Source organism: Spermophilus citellus, assembly GCF_964194105.1.
Source record: "Spermophilus citellus genome assembly, chromosome: 11".
In the NCBI taxonomy this organism is placed as follows: domain Eukaryota; kingdom Metazoa; phylum Chordata; class Mammalia; order Rodentia; family Sciuridae; genus Spermophilus; species Spermophilus citellus.
The window spans coordinates 63578569-63593933 of NC_138192.1; the positions used below are offsets into that span (position 1 = coordinate 63578569).

The following is a 15365-nucleotide window of genomic DNA, read 5'->3' on the forward strand; positions in this document are numbered from 1 at the left end:
GTGATTTCTAGCACTGCAGCCTCTCTTCACCAGGTCAGGGTTGTACCAGCCTATGCCCAGCTGGCCTGTTGAGGTTCTTGCTGTGAGCACCTCCAAGCCCCATCCAGCTGGTGATTTTCTGTTAGTGCCATCTCATAGAACTGGCACCATCCTCAGGCTGCTTACAGGAGCCAAGTCATGGTGGTTCTTTGCTCAGCTGAAGGTAGAAAGGAGAGGAGAACTTACCCTAGCTGAGGACAGGCAATCCCGTCCTTCTGATTCACAATTAAGCCACACACATTTTAAAGTTGCTGTGCCTATGTGAGCTGCCAGTATACTTAGTAAAGACACGGCAATTCCCACTTCATGGCCAAACTGGCCAGTGCCTCTCCATTTCCTTGTGGTCATGTCTCTTTACCTGTCCCCAATACCCATGCTTTTAGATAATATTGCCACTTCCAGTTGTCAGCCAAGAAGAGCACTGTGACAGTGAGTGGACATCTCCATGCAGTTGGAAAAAAAAAAATCCATGACATATGTCATGTTGTTACCTCCCTTAGCACCATCTCACTCAGAGCTGCTGCTTTGCTGCCATGCCCATATCAGAGGTTAGCTTTGTGCTCTGAGCTAACCTTAGCCTCACCTGCTCTGAGCCTTAGTTTCCTCATCTATAAAATGGAGATGACAAAAAAGTCTGTCTTGCAACATGATTAGAAATCTCACTGTTAATGCTCTTGGGGAAATTCATGGCATTTCTTAAATGTTACTTCTATTGGTACTTACCTTGGCTTTGGACACTGTGACTGCTGCTGCACGGGATCTTCTGATGTGCCTTTGGATGTTGTGAACAGGAGCTAAGGCCCCATGATTCCCTGTGAGGCACATCTACCCCCCACTCCTGCATGCAGGTCCCTGCTAAGAATAGCCTGGGTGCAACAAGGCCATGTGGGTGAGAGGCCAGACCTCCAGGTCACCAGGTACCTGTGTTCTGTCCCTTCTGAAGACTGTACAAAAGGGTGATTGTAACAATAGCAATTGGTATTCTTTTAGTGCTTGGGGGATCTGAGTGCTGCTAAATATTTTATGCACACGTATATATACACATACACATATATACACACATACTTTTTTCTGCACATTTTTAATCTTCACAACTGTTCAGTGAAGTGAAACTGTTCGTTGTTTTGAGACAGGATCTCACTGTGTTGCCCAGTTTGGCCTCAAACTTGCAATCCTCCTGTCTCACCCTCCAGAATAGGAAACTAATCTCCATGTTTCAGTTGAGGAAACTGCAATTTAGGGCAGTTGGTAGCATTCTGCGGGTCACACAGCTGGCAGGGACCTGATGCAATCCCATACCATGTCTGCAGGGGCCTTTATCACTGTGTGTTTACAGCCCTGACTGCCAACTCAAATCACTTGGGAGCTCTGGGTGGCAGAACCTTCACCACAGTTAAGTCAGAATCTCTCAGGTGGGGCACAGGTGTTGGAAACTTTCAAGCTCCCAGATGGCTTCCATGTGCAGCAGGGTTAAGAGCCGTGGGTTTAAGATCAACAGACTTGTAGGAGATTAAGCCGTAAAAAGACCCACAGCATTGCTCCAACAAAGGGGGATGCATTGTTGAGGAACCTCTTCAGGAAAGCTCCACCCCTAAGTGTATACCTTCCAGGACCCGAGAATTGAAAGTACACCTTCCAACACTTTTAACAAAGAGAACCTGTTAGGTAGAAAGGGGTGGGAGCTGAAGCACAGAGAGGACGAGTCATTTAATAAGTCACACAGCAAGCTGAAGCATATGGGTGAGAATTCAGACCATTCAATCCATCATTTTTTTTTCTCATAGACCCGCAGGTATCAGGAAGGGATGGGGTTGATGGGGAGAGGACAGGATAACGAGCTGGCATAGTCATCCAGGGAATTCACAAATGACTCCTGTCTGTCCGTGGTTGTCCTTAAGTCACTTATTTCTATGCATGTACATCTTCTATTTGCCTCTTGCTCTGAACTTGTTTCCTAGGCCTTGATAAAATCCCCAAGTATTCCTTTTCTTTCCATTCCAATAATAGTCATTGAAAGGGAAATCACTTTTAAAGACTATACTTTTATTTGGCACTTGAAGTTTTGAACTGGGCTTGAGTCTGGTGGTGTTTTTAAGAGTGAACCTGTATAGATTTGTAGCAGGAATGAATGAAATCGTTTGCCTGAGTGTCACATTAAATGTGTGTTAGGGCAGGAACACTTTTCTGATGTCCCTGTTTTCTGCCTTCCTGTCCATAAGTTATGGTTGATAGCAGGAGAGTGGAGCCTGGGTTGGTGCTGACCAGGTCCAACTAGTTGGTGGTACGTCTGATGGGGTGGGGGTGGGGGTTGCCAGGTAGCCGGCTGGCTCTGCAGGGCCTCCTCATTATGCTTGTGGCCTCTCCTTCCCTGTGTGTTATTAATGGTCCCAGTGAAGTGAAGGACCTGACTCTTGGGCCATCTCTGTCTTCAGAGGGGCTTGTGTTCCTGTCTTCTTTTCTGTGCACTTGTGACCAGCGTGTGGTGCAGTGAGTAAGCTAAGCCAGAAAACCGTGTGCCAAGGGATGGAGAGGGCCTGGAGGCATGCATGGGGCCAGTGGTGAAAATATTCTCAACAGGCTGGGGACTGCTCTCTGGGCTACTGGTGTGGAGCAGAGACCCACAGGAAGTGACCCTTGGGCACCATGTCTATAGAATGAACCTTCCAGTCAGAGGAAGGAGGCCAGAAGCCCTGAGAATAGGACCTGCTTGGCTTTGTTATGGCTTAGGTTTCAGGACCAGGCGACCCCAGGAAGGGAAGTGAGAGGAAGTTAGAAGCCTGGATCATGTGAGGGCCGAGCTTCGACAGCAAGTAAGACATCTTCAGATGTTGGGCTGCCATGGTGTGCTGTGGCCCTCACCACCTGAGAGCATAACCTCCCATACCTAACGGCGTAACCATCTGTCGACTACTCCAGTGGACAGGCATCACCCGAATTCTGAATTCTATATGCCTGTCATTTTCCTGTGTCTTTTAATGATCCCCGCGTGTTTCTAGTCAAATATATGACATGGTCTCTGTGGTTCTCACAGCTAACGGGCAGCCCCGAGGACCTGCCAGGGTTTGGCAGAGAGAGTGATGGATGCAGGTCCCCTGAAGGGAAGTGTTCAAGGAAACGTACCAGGCATCTGAATAGGCATTGAAAGAGCCACTCCCCACCCCTACCCTGACCCCTCGGAGATCTAGAGATGTGAAGGAGACATTAGTATAGCTGAAATTTGCCTGTGTTCAATGAGATTTGTTGAGTTTAGTGGGCGGTGGCACATCTGTTGTTAGTAGAAGCAACAGGTGACTTCAGCCATATCACACTGCTGACAATCTCAAGGGCATGTGAACACATCTGTACATTAGTATTTTCTTCTAGAAACACATCCTTTAAAGAAAGGGGAGTGTATTTTCTTTGGGCTTTATCTCACTGTTAACAGAAATTTCAGTTTTCTGGAGATGAAATAATATTTTTATTTAAATTAAACATTGTATTTTTTAGTGTGGTCCCCAAACCAACAGTATTAACATCACCTGGGAACTCATCAAAAATGTACCACCGAGACCTCCTGAATTGGAAATCCAGAGGACAGGGGTTGGGGTGTCTGAGACTTCATGTTTTTTAATTTTTATTTTCACTTATGATAAACACACATGATAGAAATTTACCAACTTAGCCATTTTTAAGTGTGCAATATATTCACATTGTTGTGCAATAAAAAATCTCTGGAGGGGGCTGGGGCTGCAGCTCAGTGGCTGAGTGCTTGCCTAGCACATGTAAGGCACTGGGTTCAATCCTTAGCACCATATTTTTTAAAAAATAACATAAAAGCAGACTGTCCATCTATAACTTCAAAAATATTTTTTAATTAAAAAAATAAATCTCTGCAGCTTTTCATCTTGTAAAACTCTGTATCCATTAACCCCTCTTCCACTTCCTGTTGCTGTATTTGACTACTATAGGGACCTCATAAGTAGTAACTTTCATCTGCCTTATTTAAGTTCTAACATCTTTAAAGCACATGTCAGGATTTTCTTTTTAAGACTGAATAACATTCCATTTTATGCACATATTGCGTTTTCTTTATCTGTTCATCTATTGGTGGGCAGTGGGGTTGCGTCTACCTCTCTGACTCTAAATGATGCCGAAGTAAACATGGTATGTAAATTTTTCTTTGAGATCTTGCGTGTGGTTGTTTGGGGTGTATACTCAAAAGTGGGATTGCTGGATCATACAGTAGTTCTATTTTCAATCTTTTTGAGGAACTGTGAGACAATTCCCACTGTGTCTACATTGGTTTCATTCCCACCAGTGAGAATATGTGTTATTTACATGTCCCCCTGGCTGATATTTTGCTTACTCAAGTTTGAGGTCCACTAGATTATGATGAAATGTCATTGAGATTAACTTGTATGTGAGAATTAATCTTATTGGGGGACACCATCCAACAGGTGAGCCGGCTCCTGATTTTGGGAGGGGCCAACGTGAACTACAGGACAGAAGTGTTAAATAATGCCCCCATCCTGTGTGTCCAGTCTCACCTGGGCCACGAAGAAGTTGTTACTCTGCTCCTGGAATTTGGGGCCTGCCTGGATGGGATGTCAGAGAACGGCATGACTGCACTCTGCTACGCAGCAGCTGCTGGCCACATGAAGCTGGTGTGTCTGCTGACCAAGAAGGGGGCACGGGTAAGCAGCAGCCTTCCCTGCTCTGGGACAGCCAGGGAATGGGGTGGGTGGGAAATATCTGCATATTGTGGTTTGAACTGTTACTAACTAGGCCAGTCTCCCTTTGTGTATTGTCCAATCTCAATGAATGCAGAATCCTCAGCATAAATGGAGGGGCTAGACTACAGGTGTTGCCAGTTTATAATGTTGCTTGGTGTAGAGCAGCCTTGGGAGAGAGGTGGGCCATGTGCTGGCTTCTGAGTTGTTTTTCTGCTTAATGCTGCCCCAAAGGGAGGTCTCGGGGAGAATCCTCACCACCAGCCATGTGAGTAGGGCCATCCTTTATGAATCCTGCAGTGTTTACCTAGAACTTGGTAGCATTTAACATGGCACCACAGTGGGCTGCAAAGACTTTAAATGTTTGCCTTTTATTACACCCTCTTATCCCATTTTATATTATGTCTTTTTAAAACAATTGCGTGAGTTCTGTAGATCTTAGAAGCCACATGCTTGAGCTGCTGGGAGTCACCATCTCTCTCTTTGCCCACTAGGATACTGGGCAGGTTACTGAACCCATGCGTCCCAGGCTTCCCATATGTCAAATGGGAATCACAGTAGCATCTCCCACAGTGCTGCTGTGTGAGCACTAAATCAGCCTATTGCCAGTAATATGAAAAAAATATATTATTAGCCAAGTTCCTTCAAAACTATCAGTGTTGATAGATTAAATGAAAAGTACATGGAGTTCCCAGTAAACTCCCTCTAGCTTTATTATAAACATTTCATTAGCAGATATATCTTTTGAATAATAACAGATAAACCACTCAAGATTGTTTTTGCATTTTTATTTAATTAGGATATTTAAAGTTCAACATCAGTACCAAAATACCCTCAAAATATTAGGTTTATAGTAACTATGGAAGCCTTTTTTCTCTCTCGCTCTCAAAAATCCAACACTTGGGGGCTGGAGAATTGGCTCAGAGGTAGTGTGCTTGCCTAGCATGCATAAGGCCCCAAGTTCAATCCCCAGCACCACACACACACACACACACACACACACACACACACACACATTTGGATCATCTGAATTTTAGCTCCTAGAAGAAGGGGTATGTCTCTGGAGGCTTTGCTATGAGTGCCTCACTGCTGTGTGGTCTGCACCTTCATTCCAGGATTCAGATATCCCTTAGCTTTATTCAAAGGCCAGCAGGTGGAAGCCAGTGGACATGTCGGTGGCTCTTGCAGAGCCTCTGAGTGCATGTGCAGCACTCCTCAGAGTTTGCAAGCATGATGGGACTGGGCCCTGGCTCCTCCTCAGCCCCCAGACTCCCTGGGTACAGAAGGGCAGTGGACTTCTGCCTCCTCTGGGCCTCCGTAGGTGTGCACTGCTCACACACTCACCCTTTCTGGCCAGTGGCCTCTTCTGACTTTATGCACCACCCCACTACCCCTTTTACATGCCAGTATGTCCAGAGTTTCCAGCCTACACAGACTCCCTTTGGCCTTCCTCCTTCAGAGCTGCAGTGGATCCCTCCCTTTCTCTGGCTTCTCTGGTTCAGTGACTGAAGACCTGTTCTCCCTCACAAAGTGCAGCTCCCTGTGCCAGCCTGAGAGCGCCCACCTGGGCACCCAGTTGGGAAGCCCAGGGTTTTGTCTGAGGTTTTGGTCTGAGTCCTTCTATGTGTAACCAAGAGAACGTGGAGCTCTGTGCAGTATACCAGGGGAATGTTTAGATAAGGAGGGGATCTTGTGATCGCCAGTCCTACAAGGGGAACCCAAGGCCCAGATCTTTGCTTTCATTACCATGTAGGAAATCAGACACAGGTTCAGTGCTGTCCAGAAAGACATGTTAGAATGTGAACCTGTGTCTGTTTGGAGTTTACTGGAGCCTGCACACAGCCTCTGGTGGATGTGGGTTCTCAGAGGAAAGGGAATGCTCATCTGTGCCCTTCCCCAACTCCTGCCCCCCAGGTGGACCACTTGGATAAGAAAGGCCAGTGTGCACTCGTCCACAGCGCACTGCGGGGCCATGGTGACATTCTCCGGTATCTGCTGACCTGTGAGTGGTCAGCAGGTCCTTCCCAGCCCGCCCTGAGGAAGAGCCAAGCCCTGCAGCAGGCACTGACAGCAGCTGCCAGCATGGGCCACAGTGCGGTGAGTGAGGCTATGCTTCCTTCCTGGGAAGTGGGACGCCATAGCCCAGTGGGTCAGTTGCTTTGGCTAATGGGTACCGTTCACATTGTGAGCCTGTGACACATTGAAGGAAAGAGAAAAAAGAGAATTTTGAGAAGTAGCCGTTGGCTTTGACCACGTGTAAAGGCTTCTCTTGGATCACATCCTTCCTCAGTCCCATCAGCTGTGACTGGGACAGCTGGGTTGGTTCTTCCCGTGCAAGGCCTCTCTCAATGATCTCGGCTCTTCCTCCTGTTTCTTTCTTCCCTCTTCTACTTTTACCCTTTTGCCCTGCTGTTTTACATTTTTTCCCTTTAATTCATTCTTTTATCTTTGTAATCTTTTAAAAATAATCCCATGGAATCCTAGTTCTAAAATCATTCTTGAGTATTTGAGGGATTTTCAAAAATAGAATTTTAATGCTTTGGAAGCACATAAATAAGAATGCTTGTCATTCAAGCTCCTCCACTGAAGGAGAGCTTCACAGCTGCTAAGTCGAGCACTTATTTCTGGTAGATACAGTATTCCTCATTTTGAAGACTTAATTGTCATCTCCTGATCTGTGTCTTAGCTCAGTCTTTGAATTTAATAAACATTTTACTCACGCTCTTCCTTGTTTTTCTCACTCTGTGTTATCTTCAGGCAATTAGAGGTGCCAGTAATTGGTAAAATTCTTTCCCCAAAATGGCTTAAAGTAAATTCGAGTGCCAAGCTGGCTGACTGACATTTGGCACTTAAACACAAGGGCAGACACACACACACAAGCTTGTACTGCTGGCTGTCTAATTTGGGGCATTGAAAACACATGCATAAATATATAGAGAGAGTGTTAAATGCACATATCTGAAAATGTAGGTATTTTTCCTTTCTAAATGGTTCCCTAAACCCGAGTGTGTCTAAAATGTGAAAAATCGGCATTTGGGGTCCCAGGAACACCAAATGTAGATTTGGCTCTCGTCTCAACTTATGTTCACCCCTCATTTTTAAGCAGGCTGGGAAGAATGTGAGCAAAACCCCCCTCATCACAACAGTAACCATACCATGGAAAGAAGCAGGATTTATTCACCAAAGACTTAGAAGGTGTAACAGTTTCCTAATGCTGTCATGACAGTGGCCACCAACTTGGTGGCTAAAATCAATACATGCTTACTCTTAGAGTTCTGGAGGCCAAAGTTCTAAAGTTAAGGTGTGAGCAGGCCACCATTCCTTCTGAAGGCCAGTCTGTTTCCTGGCTTTCCTAGATTCTTGAAGCCACCTTTGTTCCTTATCTCACAGCCCTGTCCTCCACCCTTAGAATATGTCATTTTAACTGTAGCTCTGTTGTCCTTCTGCTCCTTCCTCTGACTTGGATTCTATCTGTTATCTTCCTCTGAGGACTGTTGTGGTCACATCAGATATGATAGCAAGTACACCGTATACTCTGATAATTCAGGATCATCAGCCCATTTCAAGATTGGTTATCACATCTGCAATTTTGCCATGTAAGGGAACATTTGCTAGTTCCTGGGATTTGGTGGTTACTCGGCCTAGTAAGAACGTATGAATTTGGAGGCTGGAAGATGGCTTTGACTTGTTTTCTGTTGCTCAGGGTGAATGTTGGCTCTGATCCGGGGCATGGATATATCCATCTCCCTGAGAGCCAGCTCTCCTGCCTCCATTCCATATTGTGACCTGACTTGCTCTTTGACCTGAAGATGTCCCAAAGGGAAAAGAATCATGCTGCCAAGTAGAGAAATCATTTGGACAATACTTGAAAAATTTTTGTTGTTGAGAAAAAAATATATATATGTAATGTATGTGTGTGTGTATATGTGTGTGTGTGTGTGTGTGTGTATATATATATATATATATATATAAAATCTTGCCTGGTTTTCCTTCCTTCCTTAAAAAAAATGGATCCACCATCTTCTGGTGATTTATGCAGAAACTGCACTTTATGTGATCTGCCGTGTCCTTTGTTGATTAGGCTGGCATATTTGGGTCATGTTGGAATTCATTAGAATTCTGAGTGCCTAGTAATTCTGAACAATGTTGATGAAATTCATTGAGTTTTTTTTTTTTAATTCTTCTCCAAGTGAAAGTGTGAATAGCATATGAATTATGCTTGAAAACAGTTTTCATTATATTTTCTCTCCTCATGCAGCATGAGATAATAATGGTTAAAAAACAACATTCTCTCCTTTGATACGTGGGATATAATAAGCACCTATTGCCATGAGAACTCATTAAGTCACCTTGCCACTTCTGACAGGTGGTCCAGTGCTTGCTGGGAATGGAAGAGGAACATGAAATAGAAGTCAATGGCACCGACACATTGTGGGGAGAAACAGGTAATTAGGCTTCCACTGCATGTAGTCTGGGGCAACTCGCTTGATGTTTTAGCCCCCATTGTGGCCTAATTGTCTTAAGGATGACTTGTGATGCATGTAGTCCTATTTTTATTTTATCACAAGGCATTTGAAGTTTAAAGCTTTTAAACTTTCCAAATGGTAGTAAAACTTCACTAGAAGCATATAAAATTTGAATCATTTTCAATTAGAGTAGCAGTTATCATGCATCTGAGGAATGTCAGATGGAAATACCTAAATAAGGCATCTGGTCTGCCAGGTCTTCACTTGTTCTGACCACCTGATCTTCCTGGGACTTGTGTAGAATGAGCCGGGCAGGCACGTCCACCCTCATTTTCAGGTGAATCAAAGGTGGCTCATTAGGAAGGGCTGGGGCCTGCCCTGCCTTGTAAAATGAGGGTAGAACTCAGGCTCCATGCACCTACCTAAAATACTAAACAGAACTGATAAGTCAGTTTCTATTGGTCTGGGATGTGTGTTTAACTACAATGGGGAAATGCCACAAGAAAGAGTACATTTTAATGAAGAGTGAAATTCTGATGAATGAAGATAATGCTGGTTGCAAATTTTCTATTTGACCGAATGGGCGTTAGAAATGTAAAACTTTAGATTATGAATTATTTTTTAGTGAATATAGCTGGGGTGTTGAATGTGCATTTCCAGGCTGAGTTCTGTGTGTATACATGGTGTGTGATTTCCATTTCTCTTGCACAGATTTGTTTCCAAATGCTTCTAAATTACTTCCTAACAAGCCAGATGGTGGTGTGGAGAGATTATTAGCTAACTCACACTTAAGAGAAGCCTCAGAGATTTTCCTGGTGGGAGTGCAGTCCTGCCCTTGAGAGTCCCATGGCCCCCTCCAGGGCTGTGGCCATCGGCCTGGCTTCCCATTGCTCATCTGGGATTGAAGGAGGAGCAGGCACAGCCTGGGTTGCAGAGAAAGTACAGGACTCCAGATGGTGTGGACTATGCATAGTGCCAAAAGTGTGCAGACTGCAATATTGCCACTTCCTCTTTATGGAGTTCTTCACCATACTTTTAAATTGTCCTTTGGCAAAAGAAAAGTTTCCATCAAATTCCACACTGTGTCAGCAGAGTAGCCAAGTGGAGAACAGGACTTTACTGATGGCCAGAAAGTTGGAATCCCCCACCCTTTCATTGCCTAGTTGAGCACCTTGGGACAGGTGTCTCTGTCAAACGAGGTAAATCTCACCTGCCATTTAGGAGAGAGGCGACTACTAAGTGAGGTAAAGCAATCTCACCAGAAGGTACCTGATGATGTCAGCCTAAAGAGTACTGGCCCCTAGACACTCTGATTCCTGGGGTCTAGGGAGAGCCCAGCATCCTGAATTATTTGAAGTGATTCATCCACCAAGAAAAACAACTGCTGCACAGAACTGTCTGGAGTGGTGACACAGTGTGACACCTGTGAAAGATGGCCACAGTGACAGAGAATCACCACATCCTTAGTTCACAGGGGAATCTCCAACCTTTAGTGTTCAAAATGATTTTTTTTTTCCTGGAAGAATAATCCTGAGGACTGACTTTGAGGGCTATGCGTGGGCTTTTCTTTCTCTTTGATCAGTCCTGAATTTCAGTGTCTTCTCCCTCAAGATTCTGCCAGTGGGTTGCTGGCCAAGGAGACATGTGAGACTGCAGACTTCCCCCTAATCTTCTTTATTTTAACAACACACATTTATTATCTCAGTCTCTGTAAGTCTGAAGTCTGGGCACAGCATGGCTGGGTTCTCTGCTTCAGGTTCTTACCAGCTTACAGCGTTGACTTGGGCTGTGTTCTCATCAGAAACTCCATGCACTGAGGTCCTTGGCAGGATTCATCTCCTGGCCGTTGTCCCACAGGTCTCAGTAAAAAAAAAAAAAAAAAAAAAAAAATACAGAATAGTTCAGCCTGTCTTTCAAAGCCTCATGTATGGCCTTCGAGGGCTAGGAATCACTTCCAGTTTCCTTATCAGACATCAGGTGAATTTCATCAGTCAAGAGGATTTGTTTGTTTTGTTTTTGTTGGAGTGATGGGGATTGAACCCAGGGCTGCAAGCATGCTAGGCAAGTGGCTATCACTGGGCTACATCCTCAACCCAGCCAAGAGTTGTTTTTTAGTTTTGAAAGCCCTAAACTTTAAGCTGAGGTTGGGCATGGTGGCTCACACTGTAATCCCAGCAATTTGGGAGATTGAGGCAGGAGGATTGCAAGTTCAAGGCCACCCTAGGCAACTTAGCCAAACCCTGTCTCAAAATAAAAATGAAGAGCTGGAGATGTAGCTCAGTGGTAAAGCATCCCTAAATTCAATTCTCTGTACTTAAAAAAAAAAAAAAAAAAAAGCTAAGGCAACATAAGGGGCTGGGCTATAGCTCAGTGGCAGAGCACTTGCCTAGAAAGTGTGAGGCACTGGGTTTCATCCTCAGCACCACATAAAATGAAACAAATAAAAGCATGCTGGCCATCTACAACTATAAAAAAAGAAAAGGCAACATAAACACCATTTTCCAGGCTTGGACTTCAGGTCTATAACTTACCCACCCCCCTTCTCCCTGTGTTTTTCTGCGGGTTGTCTTTCACTCGTGTTCCTTCAAAAGTGACCAACACTTGTCTGACTCAAAACCCTCCTCCTTTCTAGATCTGTACTTATCACGGAGCTACCTTGAAATCTTGCAGCAGAAGTTTTAGATGAGAAAACATCTATAAATATGGACCTTTATGTGAATTTAGATTCCTCACTGTCTAGAAGTTGAGATCTGTGTTTGTGATTTGGCACTGTCTAGAAGTTGAGATCTGTGTTTGTGATTTGGCAAGATAGGGTCCATGTTACTTCACCCCCAAACATTGGGGAGAGATCAGATGAGAGAGGCTCACAGGCAGCCTGTGGAGAACAGGAGCCGTGTTAGTGATCATATGCATGAATGGGTCACACAGCCCTAATTGTCACCAAGCCAAATGGAAGCAGCAGCCCTGGTGGCTCCCCAGTCTGTGTGGGATGTACTGCAGGAGCCCTTAGAAGTGAAGCCAATTGTTTGGTTGGTGGTTTCATTTGGGCTTCTCTCCTGGATCCTCTCAATGGTGCTTTGTGTCCAGTGTACTCTAGACTAGCCCTTGTCTGTTGTTAGCCACAACATAGGGTTAGGATCCCGAAAGTGAGTCCTACCTAGGGTGTGGGAAGCTGATAGAACAACTGGAAGCTTTGTGTGGATAATGCAGTTATTATTCTTCCTGGAACCCTTATGTACATTTATACAAGTCTGTTCAGTGCAGATTTAGCTATGAACAGCTTGGCCTTGAGATGCTGGCTCTTGGGGTGACAAGGCAGAGCCTCCCGTCTCTCTCTGACCCACCAGCCTGTCTGTGGAGGGTGTTGTTTTCTGTGCAGTGCTATCAACCTGTGCCAAGCACAGCTACCTGCCTGCCTCTTTTGCTCAGTCCTGGTAGGGCTGCCTCTCCCTGCCACCACGCTTCTCCACTCTCCTCCCAGGAGAGACTCTTGGGGCCCCATTGCTGAAGTGTGGTGTCCCTGTTGCTGATTGGAAGCACTGGGCTCTCCACAGAAGTGATGACAGCCGTCAGCCAGTGGGGAGGGAACATGGGCCAGTGTGAGGCCACTTATCACTCAGGCCAGGGGGAGGGGTGGTTGAGAGCAGGGACAGTTCTATGTCTTAGTGCCCTGAGGTTCTCATCACTGGTAGCGCCTGAGCCATCTCCTATCTTAGGTTCAAAGAGATGAGAAAATGTGTGATAGAGTTTGAGACATTCATCCAAAGTGGGAAGTGTGTAGTCTCAGGTTTATTGCAATAAACCCATAGCTTTTAGAAAACTCGCAGACTATCTCTACGGATTTTAGAGAGCACAGGGCTTCACTTAGGAAAGCTTTCCTTTGCACCAGTGTCTGGGGCCGTTTACTTCTTGCCTATTTCCTGTCTAGAGACCAGCCCTTCAAAATCAGTTCTGTAGTTCCTGCATCTCCCCAGCCCTCCTCCTTCACTTCTTCAGTGGAGAATCAGGAAGGAAGGTGCCAGGCAGAGGAACACTCAGAGCAGCTGCACCTGACCGACCTGCCCCACGGCTGCCGAGGCCCTTGGCTGTCTGCCGCTCACAGATTGTGTCAGATGATGGCTCGGTAGTTTCTGGGCAGCCTGAAACCCAGCATGAGCCCCTCCGATGCTTGGGTTATCTCTGTCTTGAGCATTCCACAGCCATGACAAGTCAGTCCTGGCTCCCACGATGTCCCGGCTAAATTGAGTTACTGTTTCCATGTCCATGTTTGATGTGAATCAGTCCAAACAGAAATGACCAGAGATGCTTAGCTGGTGACCTCATGCTGTGGGAATTGCCAGAGGAACTCTGTTTTCAAACTCCAGTCTGCTCTCAAGTGTGAGAGACTGCTGTGGCCAGAGCCTCCTGCTCTGAACAGAAGGGAATGGAGGCCCTTCTGTCCAGGTCTGCTCTTGTGGGTGCAAACGTACTGATCCTGTCAGCGAGGCTTCCACAGGTGTCTCCTGCCACTCCCTTTGCAGTTCCCTTCCCAGGACTTACCGACAAATCCCATGATGCTTTTCTGATAAGAGACTATTTCCCCCAAATTGTGGGCTTCATGAAGGCAGAAGTCCCTCCCTTCTCCCCCCCACCCCCACCCCCCTTTCTCTTTCTTTCTGTCTTTTACCTGGTCACTCCTCATGTGACCGCCTGGTGTGGCATTGCCAGAAAGATCTCTGTGTACTGAAGGAGATGCTGTCCGTCTCTGCTGTCATGGTCACCACTAGCCACATGTGGAAACTGACTACTTGAGGAGCGACTTGCACAATTGCATCTTTGTCTTATTTTAGCGTAATTTATTTAAATTTAAATATCTATTGGTAACTATTGGCCACTAAATTGGACTGTGCTTTTCTATTGCAGGGCTTGTCACATAGATGTAGAGAAGTAGGCAAGTAGATTTAAAGAAAAGCTATGTTGTTTTTCGGACAGGGCAGTGTTCATTCTGTAGAATTATTTAGGGGGAATACTTGTTGTCAGAGGCAGGAAGAGTAAGGAGCCTGGTGGCTCTTAAGGACCCACTGACCTCATTTCTTTGTGTTGTAGCACAGTCATGTCCTGCTGGATTCCAGGATGGCTCAGATGGTCTTGTCTGTGCCAAGGGCTCAGATGGCTGCTGGACTGACCACCACCTGGCATGGTGTGAGCATGACTGATGGGACAAGGTGGCTCATGCCAGCCCCATTTTTGTGTCTGTGACATCTCCCTCTCTGCCATGCCCTCATGCTGTCCTCCAGTAGCCACCCCACCCTGTCACAGTCACCCCTCCAAGGTCCTTCTCACTGCTTCCTGGCTGGTCTTCCAGTAGGCCCAGGGCCTTGGGCTTAGAGTGTAAGACCTGACTGCCCCTGAGGGCTAAGTCAGCGCTATTTTAATTGGTGAATACTTTCCAAAGGGGCTTAGTCACTGTAAATAATCGGTTCTTACTGCCAAAGCTATTAAAGATACTTCATTTGCCTTTATTCCTAGGAAGAGCTGTTCTCTCCACTGTAGGCTGATTGCAGAGCACGCCCCTATTTACCAGTGTCTTGAGGCAGTGGAGGGCAGCAGGAACCCAGTTAGCAGGTGGGGTCCCCAGCCCAGCCTCTTCTCCACACTGGGTCAGGAAGCTGGGCAGCAGTGCTTTATGCTTTGTGACTGAAGTTTCCCCTCGTCTACTGGAACCATTTACTTTTCCATTCCAGGGCTGCTGGGCTCTGGTCCCAGGTGTACTAGGCTGTGTGTGGCCGGGCTCACACCAGGCCGTCCCAGGATGCAGGGATGGGGGGGTGGGTGTCTTATTGGTTTAAAAATTATTTCTTTTTAATTTAAATTTTACCTTTGTTTTTTGAAGAAAGAAGGGAGCTGTTTTTATTAAGAATTTAAAGTACATTTTAAATTTACTGAGTAGGGTATGGTGCTTACACATACAGGTTTGAAGATCCCTATCTAAATGCTTGGTGGTTCATATTTAGAAGTTTTTCAGATTTTGGAATACTTGCATGGATTTTTACTGGTTGAGCATCCCTGATCCCAAAATCCAAAATCTGAGTACTGCATAATCAAAAACTTTTTGAGCATCATGTTGCTACTCAAAATGTTTCAGGTTTTGGATTTTGGGATTAGCAATGCT

At 45.6% G+C, this 15365-nt stretch overlaps 1 protein-coding gene across 5 annotated transcripts in view; it reads left to right on the plus strand.

Moving 5' to 3' along the window:
* TANC1 (tetratricopeptide repeat, ankyrin repeat and coiled-coil containing 1) overlaps positions 1–15365 on the plus strand; it is a 233612-nt gene that overhangs the window by 197502 nt on the left and 20745 nt on the right. For all 5 annotated transcript variants that reach the window (XM_081260654.1, XM_081260655.1, XM_081260656.1 and 2 more), the window contains 3 exons: positions 4476–4712; positions 6663–6845; positions 9115–9193. In XM_081260654.1, the coding sequence (XP_081116780.1) occupies positions 4476–4712; positions 6663–6845; positions 9115–9193 (499 nt within the window). The remainder of the gene's footprint in view (positions 1–4475; positions 4713–6662; positions 6846–9114; positions 9194–15365) is intronic.